Source organism: Carica papaya, chromosome 5 (genome assembly GCF_054855325.1).
Source record: "Carica papaya isolate Zhongbai chromosome 5, ASM5485532v1, whole genome shotgun sequence".
In the NCBI taxonomy this organism is placed as follows: Eukaryota; Viridiplantae; Streptophyta; class Magnoliopsida; order Brassicales; family Caricaceae; genus Carica; species Carica papaya.
Genome location: NC_142313.1, coordinates 45,386,923 through 45,407,224, shown reverse-complemented (window position 1 = coordinate 45,407,224; position 20,302 = coordinate 45,386,923). Strand labels below are relative to the sequence as shown.

Sequence of the window (20,302 nt, the reverse complement as noted above, 5' to 3'; positions counted from 1 at the left end):
AAAAGAATAAGAAAAGATGTGCAACAATTTAAACTCTTTTTTAAACCCCGATCGTAATACAAACATTACCGTCGGTCGAAATATATCTTGTACCTTAGGAGGCCGAGATAAATGCAATGAGAACGAAGACGTTGAGCTTGGTGATTATAAGCTTAAAATTTCACTATTCTTCTACTCACATTTGTGTTTATAAGTGTTCTTCTCAAACACTAACCACCCAGGAGTATTTCTAACACCTCTTACACAGCACTCGTGAAGAAGATTATGAAATTCTTAAATTTTTTCTTTATTAAATAGTGATTTCAGAATTTTGTTATGCATGTAAAACATTTTTAAGTAAAATTTTTGAAATAATTTTGTAGCTTTTAATTCAAAAATAAAAAAATCCTAAATTTTATAAAAATAATTACTTTATAAATATATTATAATTTTATAATATTTAATTTAATATAATTTAATGTAAAGAGTAGATTTGTCATGTGTTCCCCTCCAAAACTGCAAAATTTTTGTCGTCATCTTATATTTGCACACTGCCAGAACAACCTCCATTTTTGAAGTTGCGCCAGAAGGCATCCTTCTTTCCACTCCACCTGCGATCCTTTTTTCTGTCTTTATCTCCCGCTTCATTTCTTCTCTACAGACTGTTCTCTCTCTACCTTCTTCCTACTCCTTTTACATCTCTCCCTGTCTCTCTGTGGTCATGGCTGCTCTTTTCAGACTGTTTTCTCCTCCTCCGGTCATCACCGCTTTTCAGCCCATTCATTTTCCCCTTCCTCTATTCTCCTCCCCAAAAATCGACACAAATTCAAGAAAATTTCGTCACAGAATCTCAGTCAGTAAGTTCGGTAACTTCCTTGATTTGAACCCTGAATCAAAGCCAGATTTCTTGGATTTTGATCTCCCTTGCTTCCACTCTTCTGATCGCTCCCTCTTTGATGTCATCGTTATTGGCACCGGCCCTGCCGGTGCTCGTCTTGCGGAGCAACTCTCAACGCGTGGAATCAAGGTATGTTGTGTCGATCCTTCTCCACTTTCTATGTGGCCTAACAACTACGGAGCTTGGGTTGATGAGCTTCACAGCCTAGGGCTTGACGATTGTTTTGACCGAATATGGCCGCTTTGTTCTGTATTTATTGACGATAGCAACATTAAATTCTTGCGTCGACCTTATGGCAGAGTTAGTAGGAAGAAACTGAAGACGAAATTAATAGAGAATTGCGTTGTCAATGGGGTTAAATTCCACAAGGCCAAAGTTTGGAGAGTAGATCATAAGGAGTTTGAATCTTGTGTTGTATGTGATGACGGCAACGAAATTAGGGGAAGCTTGGTCGTTGATGCAAGTGGATTTGGTTCTACTTTTATAGAGTACGATAAGCCAAGGAATTGTGGGTATCAGATTGCTCATGGTATTTTAGCCGAAGTGGAAACTCACCCCTTTGATTTGGATAAGATGGTTTTTATGGATTGGAGAGATTCCCATCTGGGAAACGAGCCTTATTTGCGCGCTAGCAATTCAAGATTCCCAACCTTTTTTTGTATGCTATGCCATTTGCCTCAGACCTGATATTTTTGGAAGAGACTTCTCTGGTTAGCAGACCAGCATTGTCTTATATGGAAATTAAGAGAAGAATGGTAGCTAGACTCAGGCATTTAGGAATTAGAGTGAAGAGGGTATTGGAGGATGAGAAGTGCTTGATTCCAATGGGAGGTCCTCTCCCTAAAATCCCTCAAAATGTGATGGCTATAGGTGGGAATTCAGGGATTGTTCACCCTTCAACCGGGTACATGGTAGCTCGAACGCTGGCTTTAGCCCCGGTGGTGGCAGATGCGATTGCGGAGTGCCTTGGCTCCACAAGAATGATCAGGGGTAGGCCACTTCATTATAGGGTATGGAAAGAGTTGTGGCCAATTGAGAGGAAATATGCCAGGGAATTCTATTGCTTTGGTATGGAGACCCTGTTGAAGCTGGATTTAAATGGAAGTAGGAGATTCTTTGACGCTTTCTTCGGTTTAGATCCTGATTATTATCATGGATTCCTCTCCTCAAGATTGTCTTTGAGAGAACTTTTTGGATTGAGCTTATCTCTTTTCATCCGAGCTTCAAATTCTTCCAGGATGGACATTGTCACCAACTGTCCTGCACCTCTAATCAGGATGGTGGGTAATCTTGCTCTGCAACCCTTTTAAGTGTGGTGAGGGATTGCAATTATAAACTATATTTTATTTAATGTTTAATAAAACTTTTTAAAATAGTTTAATTTTCAGTATTTTGATGTTTAATTAAGCATTACAATTTTATTTTGTGAAACAAATCTAATTTCAAATTTAAACAAAAAAACAAATAAATATTAAAAATAAAATTATAACAAATGCTCTAATTTATAGCTTGTTAAAAACTGGAAAAAAGCAAAACCCATAAAGGAATAAACAGCATTTTCTTTTTTTTTTTTTTGAGATTAGAATATATCATCATAGTTTTTTACTTATAAATTCAAATAACATTAAAACCGATGAACTAAAAATTCTGATTAAATTAAGTTGACGTGTTAGTGTCCGACAAAAAAATTTAAATTTTACAAATTGATTAAGTGTCTAATTAAATATTTTATTAAATTAAAAAATTTATTAAACGTTTGATTAGATATTTCGTTTCGTTCATTAAAACTACATAATTAAAAATGACGATATCACAATTACGCCAACTAAAAATTTTATTGAAATTATGTTGTAAATAACTTATTGAACATCTAACTAATTAAAATTTCATAATTAAAAATTCAAACAATTATTTGAGTCACTGGAGAAATAAAATAAAATATGTCTTATATTAAGTGTTAAAATAAAAAATTTAATAAAAATATAATTAATTATATAACCTGTACTAGATTCGAACTGGAAATGATGTTATATTATGTCATAAAAATTTAAAGTTTAAATTATTACAAAATTTGCTTCCTGGTCTAATTTTTAACTTTTAAATAATATATATTTTCTATTTTCTTCAAAAGTTTTTGTTATTTATTAATTTTTCACTTGGCTATGTGGTGTTTCAGAAGGGTTCTGCGTTGAGCAACGGAGTCAAGTCTGGGGAGGCAAACTTGAAGTAAACTTACCATGTGCTGAGTCTGCTGACTGCTTGCACTTTTCCTTTTCAATTCCCTCCTTTTGTTTCTCCTTAGCAGATACTTCTTTCTTTCTCGCTTTTTATATATATATATATATAGGCGTGGACATAGATATATATGTATATAACAGTTCATATTGGTGGTTGAATCAAGTCCGTTCTGGTTTTTAGGGTTTAAATCGAATAACCGAATCGATGAGGCCAATAAGGCTTCCGGAACCGCCAAGCCCTAACAGGGGTGTGCCGGAGATCTTCGAAGGTGGGGCCTACAACGTAATCAGGCGCGCCATCGTTATCGGGAACGGGTTCCCGGGCTCAGAGAATCAGAGCATCGGGTTGGTCCGCGCTCTCGGGTTAGCTGACAATCACGTGCTATATGTGAGTTTAAATTCAACTAACAAATTGAATTCTTCAGTCTCATTAGAACTGCTGGTTATTGATCCTGTATGCGGCCATCCGTTTATTAATTTGTATACCATATTAGCGTACATTGAAGATAGTGTAACTATAAAATAATTGACTGACTTGTTAGTTGTGATAGAAATCTTAAATTAGAAGATTGCTTTTAGTGATTTTTCTGGTTTATCAACCAGCACAACTCAGTTGATGGAAAAAAGTTGCCTTTTACTGGTTTTTGTTAGAGTACAAAGTCTAGAAGGGTGATTTGATCTGAGTAGAAGATGTGAACAAATAATATAAATATGAGTAAGATTAAGCAGAGATGGAAAGTTTACGACGGACTGAAGAATGTAGCTGTAACTAAAACTCAGACAGTTCATCCCGTTTTTTTCCCTGATAACATGTGATTGGATCTAGGTGGGATTGTACCCACACCATCAAGCTTCACAAGGCGAGAAAAGTTCCAGCTTGCAAGGCTCTGAAAACAGTTTCAATGAGTTGAGCTGTAGTACCAACAGTCCAAGGGTTGCTAGTTATAAGGAACTTTTTTGTAGGAAAAGAAACATTACTGCTAATTTGGCACCTAGAGGATGTCTTCCATACTAAAAAGAGCAGTTCTAATGATAAATTTTAATTTCAAGAAAATGATAGCTTTTCCTCATTTAGAAAAAACTTCAGGTTCCAGCCTTTTCTTATCTATTTCCAAAACCCAACATATTGGCATTTTCTTCCTCCGTTACAAGTCCAAGCCAAGCAAAGTTTAGTGACACAACTTCCTTCTCACCAGCATAAAGGCCACAGCCATTGATGAAAGAAGCATGTTTCTAGATTAGGTAAGAGAGTTCGAAGCCAAGCCTTTTCTTTTTAGGTTTCGAGTAACCTAATGGAGCTTTAATTCAGTAGAAGATTTAGGGAACTTTCTTGACACTGCGATTAATTTGTAAATTTTTGTAAATGGGCGGGCACCCCTTAGGTGCCAATATTAATACATATTACACATTTTTTATTTCAAAAAAGAAACTTCACCCAGAAAATGGTGACCTCATATTTTTGGGAAAGAAGTTCCTTTAACTTCAAACTATTCAGAAAAGGAGCATTTTAGGAGTTTACTGAAATCGACTAGATTATCTTGTCTAAGAAACATTATTCTCATATGAATTACTTCCCAGACATTATGTGAGGTACAATGTCAGTAAGGATCTTTGAGATGTATTTGAATTCTTAGAATATATTCCTATAGAACTTTGAAGAAGCACGTATATTTAAAATGAGCAAGAAGTTCCTGTAACTCCAACTTATCCGGAAAAATATCATAATAGGAGTTTACTTAACGGCATGTCCATTGCCAAAATTTTCTTTTTATATGATACATCTGCTAGTGATGATATAAGATGCATTTTTTGTGGGGATTGTCAAGGTTTACTGCAATCCTTTCAACATATTCCTTCTGTGGAAGGTAAAGAACTGAGAAAATCCTCAAAAATTCAGAATTTGAAGTGCCAATCAGTTATGTAATGAGTGGAATAAGGAAGTGCCTGGAAAAGGGAAAAGATATATTTGGTCTTTAGTTTTGGACTATGTCAAAAAATTTGGTAGAAGTGTACTTCATATCTATTTTAAATTATCCATCTGCAGTTGTGGTATTTATGTTTCTGTTATGATTGCTATTGGAACTCCATTCAAGTCTCATCTGTAATTGTTCTGCAACCTTAATTTATAATGCGATGCCCTGTCTTCAAAATCTTCTACTATTCAGTAAATGAAAATTTCTGACAGATGTAATGCATACATATATGATTTACTAATGCTGTACCTGAATTGTGTGCAGCGTGTTACAAGGCCAAGAGGAGGAATAAATGAATGGCTCCACTGGCTCCCGGTTTCTCTTCATAAAAAGTTAAATTACATCATCAGGCAGATTTATGGTTACTCACGACTATTTGTAACAACTCAAGGGGAGAAAGTACCCATAGCCTTAGAAAATGGTGGTAATGTTGGCTTAACATCTATTTTAGAAGCTGATGCAAAGCAGATTGTGACCCTGGCTCGAGAAACTTATGAAAAGTACATTCTCTTTTTAACACTTGGCTTCTGTGATTGTTTTATTTTCTACATCTTAGCAGGCACTAAAGCCACTAGTTTTTCATCGGTTTTGCGTTCTGGGATCCTTTCTTCTTATTATACTTATCCATTGCATTCAATATAACTTTGCAACTGTTTTTTATCCGATCAATATCTGGATCGAAACAAAATAATATTAACTTTATAAATGTTTATAATTTGATTCAACAAAGAAATAAGGAAAATTTAAAACCAATTTAGTGATTATAATAGTGCCTCCAGTTGTGCCCATTCTTTATAACACATTATCCTGGCAAGTACTTTCGTTATGATTTTGTCGCAAAATGTTTGAATGGTCATTCAGTTAAAACAGTGGTAATCTTCAGATGCATTATATTGCATTTCTTTACGGAAAATTTAAGAGTTGATCATCGTTATTTTTTCCCGGAGAGAGAATAATTTACTTGCAGAAGATTAAAGTTTACTATTGAAAACATGAGGGCAACTTTTTATTGTCTGAGGACTGGCATAATCCTAGTGCTTTGGTGCAGTTTCTGGTCAGGTTGCACTTTGAGAGACATGCGTTGATCCTTACTGACTATGAATTGATGCTTTTCCTCCACAATCTTTCTGCAGCTTTACACTTATTCTACCTTTTATTTGCCTAGGTTTATGTTTAGTCAATGCATATATTTATTTAAAAAACATCAGTGCATGTACTCTCAACTTTTTGTCTTTTTTTCTTTAGGCAAAGAACCTTTTTTTTTGGGCTTTCCTAATTCAGATATATATATTTGTATTGGCTTTCTTAATTCTTTAGACAAATAACTCATTTCCATGTTAAACCTCTAAACTCCTTTCAACTGTCTCAACAACCTGACTGCAGGATATGGACTCTTGACTCATCTGGGTTACATATCTGCAAATCTTTTTTCGATCACCTCACTAGAACCCGTGGTTTTTACCACAACATACTTACCAAGCATTTCTGGCTAGTTAAGGTTCCATCACAGGTGAAGGTGTTCACTTGGATTACATAACTAAATTGTTTAAACACTAATGAGCTGTTGCAAATTGGTAAAAGCTTTCCCTTGTGATATTTGTATGAGTGCTACCGGAGCGGCAGCACCTTCTTCTCCATTGTGAGACGGTGTGGAAAGTATGGTGTAAGTTGTTTGACACTTCCAATTTGGCTTGGGCTGCTCCCCCTTCACTGGAGTCTTTTTTTAAGTCTAGCATTAGTGGATTTGATATTAAGGTCAAGGCTAGACCCCTTACAGAAAGGTGTGTTCTTCGCTGGCTTATGGACAATTTGGTTGGAAAGAAACCATAGCATTTTTGAAAGTCATCCTTTTTTGGATCCGACCATGTGAAAGAAGATAACATTTTCGGCTTTCCTTTGGGAGGTTGGCAGACTTGGAGCATCATGTTTATGTTAAGCTTCAGATGGATTGTTATCCATCTGAACACCTTAATTTTTTCTTTTGAGATAAAAAAACTACATCAAGAGAAAAAAAAAACTAAATGTTAATTTTGGAAGGAACAGGAGATCTCCAGAACTTATTGGCCTTGTAAAGTGGGTTTGTGTTTAGTTTGGAAATGAGATCTTAAAAAAAAAAAAAAAAGATTTGCATGTAAAAATGCTTGAAGGTTTCAAAGTCCATATCCTAGTGTCTGGTTGGGTATTTAGTTGAATCAGTTCTGAGAGATTTTCAAGATTTGCCATGTTAGAAGCCTCCCTATCAGAAAGGTTACAAGTGAAGTGGAAATTCCAGGTAATACTGTCTTCATTGTTCAAATTGAATTATGAGACAGGGGTATCATGTGTAGGGGAAATGTTGAGTAGGCGTGGGAACTAAATGACTGACAATTGATTACCCACCCAAGTCTTTCCAGAATTTGGCTCTACAGCCATCTCCTAAGTAGATACTGGTAAGAGGGGCGAAGGATGTGTAAGCTTGAGAAATGACTTTCTAAGGACTTCGATGAGAAGTGGTTATAGAAGTAATGGCACCCTATCTGCATTCCCCTTGGTGCTTTTGATCACCTTGTGCCGTAGGGATTCAATTCCTGAGGGAAGCGCCAAAGTCACTTAGCCAATTATGATAAGTTATTGGATTTGAGAGTTCCTAGACCTAACCCTCCAGAGGTTCTTGGTTAGCAACATGTTTCCCAGTTCACTAAGCGTTCCCTTTTGTCCTCTCTAGCCCCTGTCCATAGAAAATCTCTCATCCAGTTCTCTAATATCTTGGCCACTCCTATAGGAATTATAGAAATGAACAAAAAGTTCAACAGTATACAAGTGAGATAAGACTGGATCAAGGTAACCCTTCCTTCTAGTGAAAAAGCCCCCATTTCCAACTCTCTAGAAACTTGGCCCACTTTCCTATCTACCTCTCCCAAAATTCTCGGTTATTAGGGTTGCCCCCTAGAGGAACTCCAAGGTAAGTCATGGGCCAATCTAGTCTATTACGCTCTATTCACCTCACTAGGTAATCCTGATCCTCTCCCTCCACATTCACCCCAACTAAGGGGCTTTTTGCCATATTGATCTTTTTTTTTTTTTGGATAAAAGAAGAATATAGTAAGATCAAGAGAAGAAAGTATATAAGGGAAAGAGCGGGGGAGTTGAATTTGGTGAAAGGAGTGGAGGTTGGGAAGGGAAGGGATAAGATGAATGTGTCTCATTTATTCTTTGCGGATGATGCCTTAATCTTTTGTGAACCTAGTGTTAGTACCATTCTTCACTTGAGATGCTTATTACTCTGTTTCCAAATGGTTTCCGACCTAAAAATCAATTTGAATAAGATGGAAATGGTTCTGATTGGTGATAGAAGGGAGGAAGCTAGCTTGGCCAGGATTTTGGGTTGCAAAGTCACTAGTTTGCCTATCAAGTACCTTGGTCTCCCACTTGGAGCAAAATATAAAGATGTTAGAACATGAAAATCTATTATTGACATGTTTGGTAAGAGGTTAGTGGATTGAAAGAGAAATTTTCTTTCTAAAGCGGGGAGACTCACTTTGATTAAGAGCACACTTGTTAACTTACAATCTACTATCTGCCCATTTTAACAATTCCGGCCAGCATAGTTGGAAGACTTGAAAACATTCAGTATAGATTCTTTTGCGGTGATGAGGATGGTAACAAAAAGTATCATTTGGTTAGATGGGAGGAGGTTGAAAAACCGTTTTGGGACGGAGGCCTCGGTTTGAAGTCTATTCTGGAGTTAAATCGGACTTTTCATGGGAAATGACTGTGGAGATCTCTTGAGGAGAAGGGGAAATTGTGGTGGAAGGTAGTTCGAGCTAGATGGGATGATTGGGAGAGGGAGAGTGGGAGAAGGGTTAAATTTAAGGCTCACGAGATGAGCTTTTGGAGGAAGATTAGGGATGACAGCCAATATATCAAGGGCTCTGTGGGTTGGAAAGTTGGTAGGGGTGATGGGGCTAGGTTCTGGCATGATGAATGGATGGGGAACTTCAGCTTAAAAAATAAATTCAAAAGAATTTTTGACATTGCTTGTAATAAGGATGCTAAGTTGGAGGAGATGTATGAGTTTATGGGGGAGGATAGGGTGTGGGATGTGAAGGTGAAGAGATTGCATGATTGGAAAATTGATGAGTACAACAGGTTGCTTTTGTCTCTGACAGAAGCAAATTTGTACACAGAAAATGATAAAAGAATATGGAAGCCTGATGAGAAGAAAGGCTTCTCGGTGAAATCTTTATACAGCTATTTGACAAAAAAGGACAACAGCTGCAACATGCCTGCTCCGTATAAACAAATATGGAAATCTAAAGTTCCTCCTAGAATAGCTATTTTCGCATGGGAGGCGGCTAATGAATGTATTTTGACCCTAGATATGCTCAAAAGGAAGGGGAATGTGTTGGTTAATAGATGCTATTTATGCTGTGCTGCTGAGGAATCGTGCAACCACCTATTATTATTTTGCCCAGTGACTTACAGCATTTGGACCGCTATTTTAGGCTGTTAGGGTTAAATTGGGTCATGATTAGGTGTGTGAGGAATGAGCTGTGGGCGTGGGTGGGTATTTGTTAAAAGAAACATCAATTGCTCCTTATTCCCACTTACAATTCTTTGGATAGTGTGGAAGGAAAGGAATGGTAGAGTTTTTGAGGGTATAGAGACTTATTTTACAACAATTAGGGATAGATGGATTTATACTTTTGGATCTATTTTGTTGGGTCGTGACATTACAGACATGTGGGACTTTGGTGTTGTCGTAGACCACCTAATTGATATGTAACTAGTTTGTATTTAGACGGTACCCTCTTGATACCTTGTGCATTCACTTTTATTTCAAAAAAAAGAAGAGAAGAAAGTATAAAAGAGGAGAATGAGACATCATTTGAAAGAAAAGAATACCAAATAATGAACCCAACAATATACTAAAAGAAAATAACAAAAAAGAAAAATAGTCACGGGGAGAAACTAGCTGTAATGAATAATGAATAAAGAAGTTCAAATTGTGTTGAAGATCAGAAATGCTAATTTTCTGGTAGTGTCCATTCTCTTTTGTTCACAAGGACATCAAGAAGATCACCCTATCTAACAACTCGGAGTATTGAGTACTCTTGTTATTGAAGATGCTTGAGTTACGAGCAAGCCAAATGCACCATAGTCCAGCAAAGAATACACCCCTTCCACAAAGGCTTGGCATCTTTCCTCAGGCCATGACCATTCAAATAAGTGGAAAAGAAGTTTTCCACTATAGGGGCCAACACCTAGACAACACCAAACAACTTGAACACATCTATCCATAAATTCCAAGCCACATTGCAGTGAAGGAACTAATGGTCATGTGTTTCACCACACTTATAGCTTCTTTTTTTTTTTGAAATAAAAGAAGAGAATATTTATTAATGTGATGTGTTAAGAGAGCACCATCCGTTTACAAAAAATTTACATGTCAATTAGCATATTTACAATAGGACTTAGATTTTCAAAACATTTTAGATTATGCTCTAAAACAGTAGAATCAAAATAATGAAATCATTTATTTTTGGTGTTATTAAAATCTTGTTCAAGCCCCTCAAAAGCTCTGTTGTTTCTCTCCATCCAAATAACCCAGAAAATGGTAAGAGGGATTCATCTAAGCACTTTGTTACTACTCAGACTTTCTCATGTCAGAAGTTCGGAATAAACAGAATCTGTCATTACCCAAGAGATCCCCAAAAGTCCAAGTATCATGCTCCAGAGTTTGTGAGATATTTGACATTTCAAGAGTAGGTGATTACATGATTCAATAGATCTTTTACATTAGAAACACCTGTTGACAGGAGTATGTCCTCTTTTTATCAAATTGTCAATTTTAAGGATTTTTCCTTTTACAACTTCCCAGGCAAACTTCAGATCTCTTACATAACTTATGATGCAAACATCAGGAGAAAGAGCCTGATAGGTTTGCAAATTTCAAACAAGTCATTAGTATTCAACTTACATTGAATAATAGTCCAAACGAATAGCTGCACCTTAGATAGAGCGGAAGCCTTCCAAAAACCCTCAAGCAGATGAGTAAGATGTATAGTGGTAGCTGGCGTTATTGGAAGGGGCTTGCACTGAACAAATTTTCAATTCTTATAGAAATCCCTAAACAGAGCCATGCTACTCAGTATCATTCAAGTAATGAATACTTTTCGAGTGTAACTGAAATAGATATATGGGAATTCAGCATCTTTAAATAAATGTTTTTGCCATTATTGATTAAGATCTTTAAATGGATCAACATCTACGCATGTTTTTGCAAGTTGTCTCTTATCTTGATGTTCTTTTTATTATTTATTCACTTGGCTACCTATTAATAGGATTAATATCTTTTATTCAGGGATGGCCCTTTATTGGTGGTTGCATGTGGCAGAGATACTATATCTATTGCAAGCTCTATAAAACGCCTGGCATCAGAAAATGTCTTTGTTGTTCAGGTTTGTTAATAGGGCTTAACTTTGTTTTTCAGCTTGAATTCTTTCCCCACAAACTCATCCTGCCAAAAGCAAATTTACAAGCTTCAAACACTGACCTAGTAGACTAACTTGGACTATGGTGCTTCATACTAACTTAGCTAAAACATTACAGCATTTCCAGCAGCTATATGCTCATTTTTCTTTCTTTTTATTTTCAAGGTCTTATAAGTACAGCATGGTCATCATCCTAACATCTTATGGGACATTATTTTATGTTAAATAGTTTACATCAAGTAATCCATGTAAGTTTATCTCAATGATCAACATAAATTGTCTTCAGACAAGAGTCAGGCAAGTGCTTATATAAAATGTGTATTGAGTTTTTGTCTAAGTAAAAAGTCAAAGCAAAAGGAAAAAACAGTTCTTATAAAAGACAATTTTTTTTTTAAATGATAGAAAAATATTATTAGAAACAAGATTTGACTGGAGAAGGTATTCTTCAGCCAAAACAAGTACAAGAAGATAAAGCAAAAATATCATAGCAAAGTAGCAACACATTCCCTTTGCAAATGAGATGAGGAAATCCCAAAAGACTTGTCACCCTTCACCGAAGTAGAAGCGGCGACACCATACTATCCCAAGGTGAGAAACTATTTCTTGAAGACCATGGCATAATCATGTTCAGGACAAATAAGGTTGATTTGTCCAATTAGGAATCTGAGGGTAAAAACCTAGATGTTACATTTAGGCTTCTTAGCCATCACACCTAAAAGTTGATCAAATTACACAATCAAGTATTTGAGAAACTTTCAAGATTATGTTATTGAACAACTGAATCTGTCCCAAGAAGTGAAACTACAATTTAGACCTTAAGGAGGGTAGGCTGGGGTTGCAGTCTGATGAACTTGGCCGAAGAGACGAAATAAAATTGATGCTGGCCCAAAAAGCTAAAATGGATGAACTCGCCTGGAAGCAGAAATCTCAGGAGAGGTGGTTAAAAGAGGGAGACAGAAATTCTAGATATTTCCACTCCTTGGCAAGTCATCGCAGAAGAGATGTGGGTGGATGGGGTTAAGTACAGAGACAATGAAAGCATGAGAGAGGCTGCTAGATCGCATTTTATGGGGCTGTATGAGAAAGAGTTCCCTGTTAGACCGCATTTGGATGGTACAAATTTCAAGAAAATTGGGGGAAGTAGTAGATAGTTTTTGGAAGGTAGATTTTCAGAGGAAGTTTTTGCTGCACTGAAATCTTGTGACGTGGATAAAGCTCCGAGGCCGGATGGTTTCAACTTGAACTTCATTAAATTCTTCTGGTATGTTTTAAAAGGGGATATTATGGATGTTTTTCATGAGTTCTATGCAACTGGGAAGTTTGCTAGAGTCTTGAATTCTAACTTTTTGGTGCTTATTGCAAAGAAGAAAGGGGCGAAGAATATTCGAGAATTCAGACCTATAAGTTTGGTGGGGTGCATATATAAGATCATTACGAAGATGTTGGCTCATAGACTTACTAAAGTTTTGAGTGAAATCATTGATGAATGTGAATGTGCCTTTGTAGCCGAAAGGCAAATCCAAGATGCTGTCCTTGTGGCCAATGAAATTGTTGATGATATTACAATGAACAAAAAAGAAGGATTGGCTTGTAAGTTGGACATGGAGAAGGCGTATGATCACGTGAACTGGAACTTTATGGATTACTTGCTGCGTAGGATGGGGTTTGGAGATAAATGGAGAGGATGGATGAGTACTTGCATGAGAACTACTTCATTTGCTCTTTTAATAAATGGACCATCCAAATTTTTTTCGGGGTCCAAGGGTTTGAGAGAAGGGGATCCATTGTCCGCACTGTTATTCATCGTTGTTATGGAGGCGTTAAATGTATTGTTAGTTAGGGCGAAACAGGTTCAGCTCCTTAGAGGTGTGGAGATTGGCAGTGGCGACGGGGTGATGGAAATTTCTCATTTATTCTTTGCCGATGATACCTTGCTGTTTTGCCATCCAGAAAAGCGATTCCTCCTGCATTTGAAATGCATCCTTCTATGTTTTCAAGGCGTCTCGGGGCTCAACATCAATCTTGATAAATCTGAACTTATCAATCCTGGCAACAAGGGGGATGTTAGCTCTCTTGCAATGGTGCTGGGGTGCAGAACTGCAAAACTCCCTATTAAGTACCTTGGGGTCCCGTTGGTTGCTAAGTACAAGGAGAAGAAAACTTGGGAACCGGTGATTGATTTATTCGACTCTAGACTGACGGGATGGAAGAGGAATTTCTTGTTTAAAGGGGGGCACACTCACTTTAATAAGGCGTACCTTGGCAAATTTACCCGTTTAATTCCTCACAACTTTGACTATCCCGGTTAATATTGCAAAAAGACTGGAATCCATCCAATGTCGTTTCCTTTGGGGCGATGGAGATGGTAGCAAGAAGTTTCATCTTGTTAAGTGGGAAGATGTGAAGAAACCCATTCATGCGGGTGGCTTGGGAATTCGATCACTGGTTGGTTTCAATAAAGCTCTACAAGGTAAATGGCTGTGGAGATTCTTGAGAGAAGAAGGAAGAATGTGGAGAAGGGTGATTACTGCTAGATGGCAGAATTGTGCTTTAACAGGTGAGGGCAGGGTGGACAAGAGAGGTCATGGACTGGGTCTATGGAAGAAAATCAAGATGGGATGGCCTGGTTTCAAGGAGAATCTGATTTGGAAAGTGGGAAGAGGGAATGACACTGGATTTTGGCATGACACTTGGTTAGAAGGAGGTTGTTTAAAGCAGTGTTACTCAAGAATTTACGCGATCGCACAAGTCAAAGATATGCGTAGGAGTATAATCAATGTATTTGGACTATTAATTTGAACAAAAATTTGAATGACTGGGAAGTGCAGGAGTATGAAAATTTATGGAAGAAAATTTCTGAATTTCAAATGGGCAATGACCCAGATCAGGTGCCGTGGAGGAAGAGTAAAAATGGCGAGTTTTCTGTTGGCTCTTACTACCGCATGTTAATGGGGTACAAGCTGAATAACTATCCATGTTTTCCGAGTAAAGCAATTTGGAAAAATTCTGCACCACCTAGAATGGCATTCTTCGCCTGGGAGGCTTGTAGGGAAAACATATTAACCTTGGATAAACTGAAGTCTAGGGATATTACACTTGCAAATGGATGTTTCGTGTGTCTTAGGGATGAGGAAAACTGCCGCCACCTTTTGCTTAGATGTCCTTTTGCTTCTGATTTGTGGAGTTTGGTATGGCTTGCTTCGCATTTATTGGGTCCCTGCTGGATCGATTGAGGATGAAATACGGGCTTGGGAGGGTGTTGGACTAAAAACAGAAATTGTGAAACTCATCCCTCTATCCATTTTTTTGGTTTTATGAAAAGAGAGGAATTTGAGAGCTTTTGAGGGAGTTGTGAATAATATAAATAAGTTAAGAGATAGATAATTCAATTATTTTGGCTTTCTTGTGCTAGGTCATGACACCATCAAGGCTGAAGATTTTAGGGATACTCTTGATATACTAACTTATTTGTAAATATCTTGGAAATGGGCGATACCCCCTCTTTTTTGGTATTATACTAATATAATTTCAATACTTTTTCTTTCAAAAAAAAAAAAGTGAAACTACAAAAAGTACTTATGGTGCAACATAAGTAACGTTACTAACTAGGATTAAATTTAGAAATATTGAAACTAAGAAAATACTAAAACTATAATACTCCTAAATAGTATGATAATATACTCCTAAATAGTATAACAAAGTATTGTATTTAATAGAGTTATACTTTTTAATCTATTTAGGTGTCTCCTTTTTTCTGTCATGCGCACATAATTCTCTTGTGGAATAAAATTGCTTGAGGTTCAATTTTGGTTTTTTTTTATTGTTAAAAAATTTTGCGCCTCACCAACTTTACTGCGATTCCAAATTTCTTATTTATTTCATTTTTCTTTCATTTTCTAGATCCAGCACCCAAGGTCACAACTGAATAGGTTCGATTTGGTGATCACACCACGCCATGATTTTTATCCTTTGACTCCTCAAGGGCAGAAGCAGGTTCCTCAGTTTCTCCGGAGATGGATAATTCCACAAGAACCGCCTGATGGTCATGTGGTACATATCTGAACTATAAAGTTCTCATATATGGTAGGACTTCTTGAGGAATTTTATCTTAACTCTGGAATTAGCATTTTAAGCTTATGATCTAAGCTTTCAACTTCAGGTTCTCACATCAGGAGCTTTGCATCAAATTGATTCTGCTGCACTGCGCACTGCAGCTAGTGAATGGCATGGTGATTTTGCTCCTCTGCCGAAACCATTACTTGTGGTTAATATTGGCTGGTCTACAGGTAATTGTCATTTTACCTCGAACTTCTAGTATTTATTAAACTGTCGTGATCCAAGTGATAAGTATTATTATATGATTGTTTTCTTTTTTAGATCTTAGTTTATTCTTGCCAAAGTAAGCTTTATTAAGATGTTAATATTTAGGTGATATTTTGTTAATATTCTTATACTAAGCATGTTGATAGCTTGAGGTGGTATTCACGTGGAAAAAATCTTTTTTTTTTTTTGAAATATGAAATATGAATTATATTGATATAACCACCAAGGGAGTGCTCCCTATGTAAAAAATTTATAAGTAAATTAATGTATCAACAAGTTTCGCTAAATCTGCCGTACAGTTAAGATGGTGACTCTATAACAAAAATCAAGGGTCTGGAATCATCTATTTTTAAGGATATCAAAACCATTTATATCCCCAATCCCATCAAAAGTCCTTCTATTCCTTTATTTTCACACCACACAAAAGATAGAGAGTGGAATTATATCAACTTGTTTTTGTCTGTCGCTGACACTCTTCCGCGCCCAAATTTCTTCTCTCATCGAGGCTGCAATAACCCAGTTAATTTCAAGCGACTCATAGACCAAGGTCCATAACTTATAAACGTCTGGACACCATAGCAGGAGATGCTTACAACCTCTTCATCCCTCTTACAAAGATAATGAGCATTAATCAATATCTTTCCCTTCTTTTTCAAATTGTCAATAGTCAAAAAACATTCCCTACTATCCTCCCAAACAAAATGGGAAACACAGGGTGGGACACTAGTCTTCCTCATCCAACTGGGAAGGAAACAAATGTCATCATATTTATACTTGTACAGGTTCTTATAGACGGATTTGACTGAGAAAAACCCGTTAGATGTGAGGCTTTACCATGGAGTGTGGATGCTTCTATCCAACGAAGTAAGGGATAACAAGCCCAAAAGCTCCTCATATTCTCCAACCCCCCGAAATTGAGATTTGTCTATGTAAGTACTTACTATTCCTTCTCACCACTACTGTTCTCACTAAAGAGTCACAAATATTGATGTCTTTCTGCTGGGCTATTATATAAATTTGAGGGAAACGCTCACTCATTGTGCCCCTTTCCATCCACTGATCCTCTCACAATCTCACTCTATTCCCCCTTACCAACCTTCCACCTTATATTCTCCTGGAATTTTTCCTTGATTGATCTTCTTCCCCAAACTTTTCCCATGTGGTATTCCGTGGAAAAATCTGAGTTGTATCTCTTATCCCTCTAGCTATTTTTTGGGTTATATGGAAATAAAGGGATGTAGGAGTTTTTGAGGGCATTGGCTCTCCTTTTTTATAAGATTCTGTAATTGCTTCTGGATCTTAATTCATGGGCACGTCCTGTTTGGACCTATGAATTCATTTCTTTTTGTAAAAAGGAAAAATTATATAGAAACTTCTTAGAGTAGTTAAGTGCCTGCCTGAAAGTACCAAATGTGTAATAGAACAATCCGTATGTAGAAGCCCCCTAAAATGTGTTTTGTTAGTTTGGATAAGATCTCTTTGATTTACTATAGACAATATCATAGACAAATTATTGGAATATGCATATGAGCTAGTTGACCATGACTTTGTTGGCTACTGCTTGGGAATTGCTCCCTAGCCAATTGCATGGTCTATTTCAATAAATCCCCAATTTCCTCCCTCCAATTAGCAAACCTTTAAAAGAACCTTTTCAAATTCCATGTGGAATCATTCAGCTAAGAGCATCAACCATCAAAGAGGACCCATAACTACCAGGGTTTCGAACCATCTATCTCTAACCCTATCAAATTCTTCTTCCACCCTCTCAAAAACTCTTATCTTCTTCTCTTTCCACACCAACGAAAAGATAACAAAGGGAATGAGACTCACACGTTTCCTCTGTCCACAAATACCCCTCCAGGTCAAAATCTCTTCCCTCTACTACTACCCTTCAGATATGTCACTTTTTAGGAGAAACTGGAAAATAATCTGTGAAATATGATGCTTAATTATTAATTTTTGTGCTTTGTTTCTTTCATAACCATTCGATACTGCAAAATGTGCTATCTGTGTGTCTTTATCTGAATATCTGTATATGCATGTATTATGGGATATAAGATATCATTTTATTTTCTACTCTTCTAAATTATTGGCAGGTAACTGTAGATATGGTGCAGATCTTGCAAAACAGTTAACAGGCCATATTCTTAGTGTTCTTGCAAGCTGTGGAAGTGTTAGAATTTCATTCTCGAATAGGACACCTGAAAAGGTTTTCCATTTAATGATATTCCTTTGTCAAATACCATAATCTATGTGTTCCATGTGTTTTATAATGATATTTCTTAGTCAGGTACTCATCAGAGTTTCCATGTGTTCCAATAGGTGTCAAAGTTGATTGTCAGACAACTTGATAATAATCCAAAAGTGTACATCTGGGATGGTCAAGGTATCTCCAGTCCATTTTTTAATTTAGTTTATTGATAAATATGGACGATCTAGAAAAGGTTTTCATGGATATATAATGTGATAATTTTCAGAACCAAATCCACACATGGGGCATCTAGCTTGGGCTGATGCTTTTGTCATAACAGCTGATTCAGTTCGATTAATAAGCGAGGCATGCAGCACTGGGTATGCTTTTGAGACTCTTTTGTGAAATTCCTTCAATCTTTTATTGGATGATGATTTAGGACACGTTGACATTTGTTTGGTGTCCTCTCTTCATTGTTAATAGAAATCTAAATTTATTGTCTTCCCTTTTCCTTTTCACAGGAAGCCTGTCTATGTTCTGGGTGCTGAGCGTTGCAAATGGAAGTTAATGGATTTCCACAAGTCTCTGAGAGAGCGAGGCATGGTTCGGCCATTTACAGGTTCTGAAGATGTAAGTGTAGTCCTTATTTAATTTTTTTGAAGTCCTTTTCTTTTGGCTCTGTCTCTCATAAAGCATAATAGAAAAATGAACACCTTGCTTCCAAACAAATGGAGGAAAAACCTGCTATATATGTTTTCCCTCTTTTGTCCTCTTTTAGAAAAGAGAAAAGAAGTTTTACATAGAAAAGTTCACAAGGAATTGTGTAGAAAAACCTCCAGTAATGTTACATTAACATATTGCAGCAGATCTTGTTGAAGGTATGCCCACCTTGTTGAGCTACTTCTGTCCTCGCTCTTTTTGGTCTGTAGATTGCCCACCTTTAATAGACTTTGTGTATGTGGATTGTTCACATGCAAATGACCCTCTTGTTACAAAACAAAATCATGCTTTTACCATGAAAACCATTGAAGTTTCATTATCTTCTGTAAGGTTAATAGCCAAATTTTTTTTATTAAGAAAAGGATATAAAACTTCTTTTGGAAAAAAGAAAAAATATAGAACTTTAAGTTATGAGAAAATTAGAAATATTGTAGTCACAAGGCTTTTTTAGGGCTCTTCCATCCAGCTCTAATACGACGAACATTTGTAACTAAATTTTTTGTTTATTAAATTATTATTCATAATATTTAATTTACAACAGATAGATATATATAGGAGAATATTAAAAAGAGTTTAGTAGAAAATTAAATACAAATCAAATCTATAAAAAGAAAAGATTTTTCAGTTATGGAAGTCGACTATGATTCTATTTTATAAAAAAAATTTCTTGAAACTACCAATTTGTATAGAAATTGTACTTCTATAAAAAGTCAGGATTCCTACACTTATTGTTCTTGATGGATTTTTTAAAGCTAATGTTTTTTATAAACATTTAGTTTGTTAAATTTAGTTGAGAAAATGTGATGAGTTTGCATTAAAATTCGTGAGATTATAACTACTTTGATCTAGATTCACTTGACAAACTACTTTTGTCGCTCATCGCCTCTTTTCTAGAGGCAATAACTGAACTAATTGATAGAAATGAGAATTTCTTCAAATCACTTAAAAGAATCTTCACTTGTATTTGTCAGATATCAGAAAGCTGGAGCTACCCTCCTCTTAATGACACTGCGGAAGCAGCTAGTCGAGTGCACGAAGCTCTTGCTAATCGTGGATGGCGGCTGCGGCCTTAAAGAATCTGTCGACAATTGTTGTTGTAAGGGATTCTTTTAAATCATAATTTAAATTTTGAATATTGTTTAACAGCACACGGAGGGAGGAGGAGCCACTAGAAGCACCAATAGATTTTAAATTTCATTCTTTCCCCTTTGGGGGGGAAGGGGGGGTTTCCAGATATCGGTATAGACAATAAAAATCTAAAGCTGTATTAGAGCGGCCTTGTAAAAATAGAGAGAGGAAACTCTTTTTCTTTTTCTTGTTCTTGTTTTTTTCTTTTTGTTTTTCTGTCTTTGCTGCAGTACTGACAGCTCTGGGAATGGTAAATATTCATTGTAAATCAAAAATATTGTTCGCAATTTTGTTTGATTTTCCACGGAAAGATTGTTCTGGAATGAGAAATAAGTTGTGACCTTGTTTTTGCTCATTGATATACAAGAAATATATATGTA

The 20,302-nt window shown here is 36.4% G+C and overlaps 2 protein-coding genes across 4 annotated transcripts; both read left to right on the top strand.

The window, feature by feature from the left end:
* Positions 1 to 18: 18 nt before the first annotated feature.
* LOC110806839 (capsanthin/capsorubin synthase, chromoplastic) lies at positions 19 to 2,264 on the top strand. The gene is given in 2 exon segments (XM_022031804.2): positions 19 to 1,528; positions 1,531 to 2,264. Coding segments are annotated over 2 exon segments (1,485 nt in total). The 5' UTR covers positions 19 to 700; the 3' UTR covers positions 2,188 to 2,264.
* Positions 2,265 to 2,967: 703 nt separating this feature from the next.
* On the top strand, positions 2,968 to 20,277 carry ELM1 (fission ELM1-like protein (DUF1022)). 3 transcript variants are annotated; one of them, XM_022031802.2, is made up of 11 exons: positions 2,968 to 3,103; positions 3,296 to 3,502; positions 5,352 to 5,587; positions 11,431 to 11,527; positions 15,461 to 15,610; positions 15,720 to 15,846; positions 17,980 to 18,092; positions 18,206 to 18,269; positions 18,361 to 18,454; positions 18,596 to 18,704; positions 19,766 to 20,277. In XM_022031802.2, the coding sequence occupies exons 2-11, from the start codon at positions 3,320 to 3,322 to the stop codon at positions 19,865 to 19,867; spliced, it is 1,275 nt and encodes a 424-aa protein (XP_021887494.1). In that variant the 5' UTR covers positions 2,968 to 3,103; positions 3,296 to 3,319; the 3' UTR covers positions 19,868 to 20,277. The 3 variants fall into 3 exon arrangements, with proteins under 3 accessions (XP_021887494.1, XP_021887492.1, XP_021887495.1); XM_022031800.2 differs by having other exon boundaries at positions 3,002 to 3,116; XM_022031803.2 differs by having other exon boundaries at positions 3,039 to 3,502.
* The last annotated feature ends 25 nt before the right edge of the window (positions 20,278 to 20,302 follow it).

Excerpts from the sequence above, each read along its gene's own strand:
- ELM1 (XM_022031802.2), top strand. The coding sequence starts at position 3,320 with ATGAGGCCAATAAGGCTTCCGGAACCGCCAAGCCCTAACAGGGGTGTG. Across the intron at positions 5,588-11,430 it reads GCTCGAGAAACTTATGAAAA|GGATGGCCCTTTATTGGTGG; the intron begins GTACATTCTCTT and ends TCTTTTATTCAG. Across the intron at positions 11,528-15,460 it reads AAAATGTCTTTGTTGTTCAG|ATCCAGCACCCAAGGTCACA; the intron begins GTTTGTTAATAG and ends TTCATTTTCTAG.